Raw genomic sequence first — 4,459 nt, 5'->3', positions numbered from 1 at the left:
TGGTTAGCAGTCAAGTGCTTTAGCCACTATGCTACCAGAGCTCCTATATAAGGAAGGTTGGGCAATCCTACTTCCGTAGTGATACTGCCTCGGAAACCCGAGGAGGGGTCGCTATGAGTCGGGGCCGACTCGACGGCACATAACAACAACAACATACATATATATATTTTAACCACAGTAAAACAATTTTAAAGAAACTGTAGGTAGCTTAACACCAGGTCTTTTAAAAGATGACACCTAATTTGCTTTCGAATTAGTACATGAAATTTAAAACAAGTAACATTTCCTCATTTGCTGGTTTTTCTTTAAGTAAAACTCTAAAGGAAACATTAACCACCAGAATCATTGCTTGTTAAATTATTAATTTGATAATTAACCAACTATATTTGAAATAGAAATGAACTGACTTTACCTCTTGTATGGTGGGAACATCAACAGCTGAATGTACCAGCCTCCTGTACATTGGATGTTTATTGTCTTTCCCCTTTTTATTAAGATCTATAGCCTAAAAGATTATTAGATAAATTTTAAATGTGGCAAAAGAAAAGACAAGCAAAATATCAATTCCTAAAACTCAAAATATTTTCTACTTCTGAAGAGAAATCTGAACAAGAAGTACTTTAAAACTGGAAAGTATATATGCATGTATAGCTTACTGTGGCATTTCTGAAGGTTTTGGTAGAAAGGTTATTATTATTATTATTTTGAAATTTATGTAACATTTGAACACTAATTATCAATGATAATGCTCATTCTGATAAATGGAATTTATAAATTTAAAAGTTTCTGATCTAATGTAAAAATGAAGACAAAATTATTTAAAAGCCTTTTAAGAACTGTTTACTGCACAAAGCAATATGACAGCAGTGGTTTTCATACTTCATACTGCTGTGCATTTATTTGTCACTTCTCAGTCATTAACGTTTTAAGAATGAATGAGAGTAAAATGCATTTGGGTATTTTTCAAAGATTCCCTCAGCAGAACTCACCCGCTCCTTCATGCGGGAGACAATGAATCTCAGGTATGTGCTCATCTCCTGTTTGTTTGTATTTTTCTTCTTAATGCTCTGTTAAAAAAAGAAAAGGCCAAATATAAAATCTTGTCATTTATATGTCTATACTCATGTAAAAGACTAACATATATGAAAGATTATAGTACACAAACGTTTAAAGATATACTATTTTCCAACATTTTTAGTAAAAAGAAATCATTGAAGTTTGCATCAAAATTACATTTAATGTTAACAAGTAGAGAACTGAAAATATGTTGTGCTTGGCAGAATTCCTTAGAGCATTAAGTACTTTTTTACTTGGTATTTTGAAACTTCAACCAGTTTCTCAGATTGGAAGAAACAAAAAAAGAAAGGACATGGAGATAAGTTATTTTACAAAAAAATAAATTGGCTCAAGTCCTTTAGGGGGCATCTTAAATTAGCAGTATTGAATGGTAAATTTTAATACATATTTGTTTAAAGTTATTAAGAATCTGTGTCATTTATGAATTGTACAGTGCAGCCTAAGACTCTAACTTACTTATTTTAAAGTGTTATGGATTCATCTAGTAATAATTCCAATTTCTGTTAATCTGGTCTTAAAAGCTAATTAGGTTCTTCAATTTATCACTCAGAAAATCTAACTTCACTTAAAGAGAAAAAAAGATAGGTTTCTACTCTTTTTTCAACTAGGAAACAAGGACAAATGTTTTGCTAACTAGAAGGCTGCTGGTTCAAACCCACTAGCCACTCCTCGGAAGGAAGGTTGGGCAATCTACTTCCATAGTGATACCACCTCGGAAACCCAAGGAGGGATCGCTATGAATCAGGTCCAACTCGACGGCACATAAAAAAACAACAACAGTCAAGTTCGGAAGACATAACCATCCAGGCATTCATTATCATCAATAGTCTGAAGGAAAGCAAAGGCAAAATATTAGGCAGTGAATGTAATTACATAGATCATACCTCAGAGGAAAAGAGTAGACTTGTTGGCCACTATTTAATGTATGTTTTAACTTTTTCACTGGGTTATGATACTCTGCCCAATTGTATGATCACTTCCCAAAGAACCTGATACTTGGGAAGTCATTTTAATATTATACTAAATACAATAAACATTATTATACTAAATACATTAATTTAGTATAAATGTATTATACTAAATACAATAAACAATACAGTAAACATTTCTCATATAATGGAGAATTCTCTAGCTTAAGATAATAGATAAACATCACATTGAATCTGAATATCTGAAATATCTGAATAAAAAAGTCAAAAGACATTTTATTATCTGAAAATAATTTTATTTCACATATTTCATGTTTAAGGTGCTATCTTATTTCCACTTTTCACTTAGATTCTGTCAAGGCATACATAGCCAGTATTTATCTCTCTATTCAGCTTTATGACTTGTGTACAGAATTTAACATGCAACTTACAGACAAGTTTTTCTCATCCTTTGCCATATGCCAGAAACACTGATGGAACTTTTATAAAATACAGTTGGGGCTTACTTGTGAGCATGTGAGTTAAAATTTCTGGGGTTAGGGCCTGTGACCTGTACTTGTTTATTCATTTATTCATTTATTTCCTCAGGTGGTTTCCAAGACTGGTACCAATGGTATAAATAGGGAGTTTAAATGCAGCAAAATTTCCAGATTTATAATCCCTGTCTTGGGTTAGAATGGGGGTGGAGGGAGTTGTAGCTTGAGAATTGTCATTCTTAACAAGATTCCTACATGCTTCTCATGTACACTAACATTTGAGAACTATTTAGCTGCTCCTCCTTAGGCCAGAGTACATTATGGCCAGAATACACTATGGAATAATGTTCATAGACGTTCTGTCCCTGCCTTCTGCAAATCACACTTGAAGGCACTGTGTAGATATATTTTACATACGCAGATATGTTTTCTTCCTTTCTACACTCTAAGTTAGTCTAAATACTTGAAATCAGTTTGATACTTAATCACTTTTGTTTTTAGAGCCTTAGAAAATACAGAAATCAGATGTTTCCTATGGGCAAAATTTATGTATGGATAGAATCAGAATCCGTATCACTATAGCTAAAAAGTATGTTTCTTTGATAAAAAATATTGAAACAGTTTGAATCTGAATGGGAAAACCTTATTTTGCATTCTTAGGTTTAGCTAACTTGTGCACTAACCTGTTCATGTATCTAGTTTAAATAAAGGTCGATTTTCAGTTCCTAGGAGCTCTGGTAGCGTAGTGCCTAAGGCACTTGACTGTTAACCAGAAGGCTGACGGTTCAAATCCACCAGCCACTCCTTGGAAGAAAGGCCGAGCAATCTCCTTCCATAGTGATACTGCCTTGGAAATCCAAGGAGGGGTCGCTATGAGTCAGGGCCAACTCGACGGCACATAACAAGAACAACAACTTTTCCAATAGCTATTACATGAATATTACTTGTTCTTGCAATACTTTAATTTGGATTTACATCTGTTTAAATTTTTAAATGAATTGTGAGTTTAGTATAACCACATGTAGCAACATGTTTTTTTCTTCCTTTTGGGAAGACTCTGAAAGCACAGAGTTCCAGTTGAGGGCCTTAATTTCACAAAACTAAATAATAAACTAGACTATGAAAATCTGGTTTTGTATTAGGATAACCTAGCCAGGTTGCTAGATTATCTCTCTTCATCTAAGTGCAATTAAAATTGGTGAGCTGAGCCTGGAAAAAAAAAAAAAATTGACTATTACTGCAAAGTATAAAAGGAAATAAGGGAATGATGGAATGAGTATTGTAGTTAAATGAATATAACCCACACCATAGCTTTATCTGATAGAAAACTGTCTGAAATTCCATTAAAGTATTATCTTCATGTACTGTTCCAGGGAAGATGTATATCTCATTTAACAAAGTGCTACTTAGATTTAGCTGTCCTGCTTAAGTGTATATCAATTCTGGTTGCACATTAGAAACACCTGAGAAACTTTTAAAAAAATACCAGTGTCCATTACATAAAGAACAGGAATATATATCTGTGATGGAAAATGATCAGAACAAATGTTACCTAGGCCAGGGAGATGGCAGTGGGGATTCACTGGACCAGGAGCTTGAAAGGAGTTTCTGTGGTGATGATATTCTGTATCTTGCTGGGATTTGGCTTGCATATGTACTTGTCTAATTCATCAAATGGTACGTGAAGACTTGTGTGTGTCACTGTGATGTAACTTTTGCCTCAAAGAAAAAACCCATTTCTGTCAAGGTGTAACCTTAAGAGATACTGATAAAGTTGGTTGTGGGGTGGGGCCTGACATTCATAGTTGTAAAAGCTCCACAGGTGTTTCTGATATGCAGCCATAATTGAGAACCACTAACTTCATAGAAGGAGCTCTGGTGGTGTAGTGCCTAAGGCACTTGACTGCTAACCAGAAGGCTGGCGGTTCAAACCTACCAGCCACTCCTCGGAAGGAGGGTTGGGCAGTCTACTTCTTT

At 34.3% G+C, this 4,459-nt stretch overlaps 1 protein-coding gene across 1 annotated transcript in view; it reads right to left on the bottom strand.

Moving 5' to 3' along the window:
* The window catches only part of ZMYND11 (zinc finger MYND-type containing 11), a 174,797-nt gene that overhangs the window by 19,158 nt on the left and 151,180 nt on the right, over positions 1-4,459 (bottom strand). The window contains exons 5-6 of the mRNA XM_042782248.1: positions 990-1,067; positions 413-505 (exon numbers count right to left, since the gene is read on the bottom strand). Coding sequence (XP_042638182.1) covers positions 413-505; positions 990-1,067 — 171 coding nt within the window. The remainder of the gene's footprint in view (positions 1-412; positions 506-989; positions 1,068-4,459) is intronic.

Source organism: Orycteropus afer, unplaced genomic scaffold (genome assembly GCF_000298275.1).
Source record: "Orycteropus afer afer isolate SDZICR_OR568_19922 unplaced genomic scaffold, OryAfe1.0 scaffold00271, whole genome shotgun sequence".
Classification (NCBI taxonomy): domain Eukaryota; kingdom Metazoa; phylum Chordata; class Mammalia; order Tubulidentata; family Orycteropodidae; genus Orycteropus; species Orycteropus afer.
The sequence above is the reverse complement of the archived record's forward strand: the minus strand, read 5'-3'. Positions and strand labels throughout refer to the sequence as shown.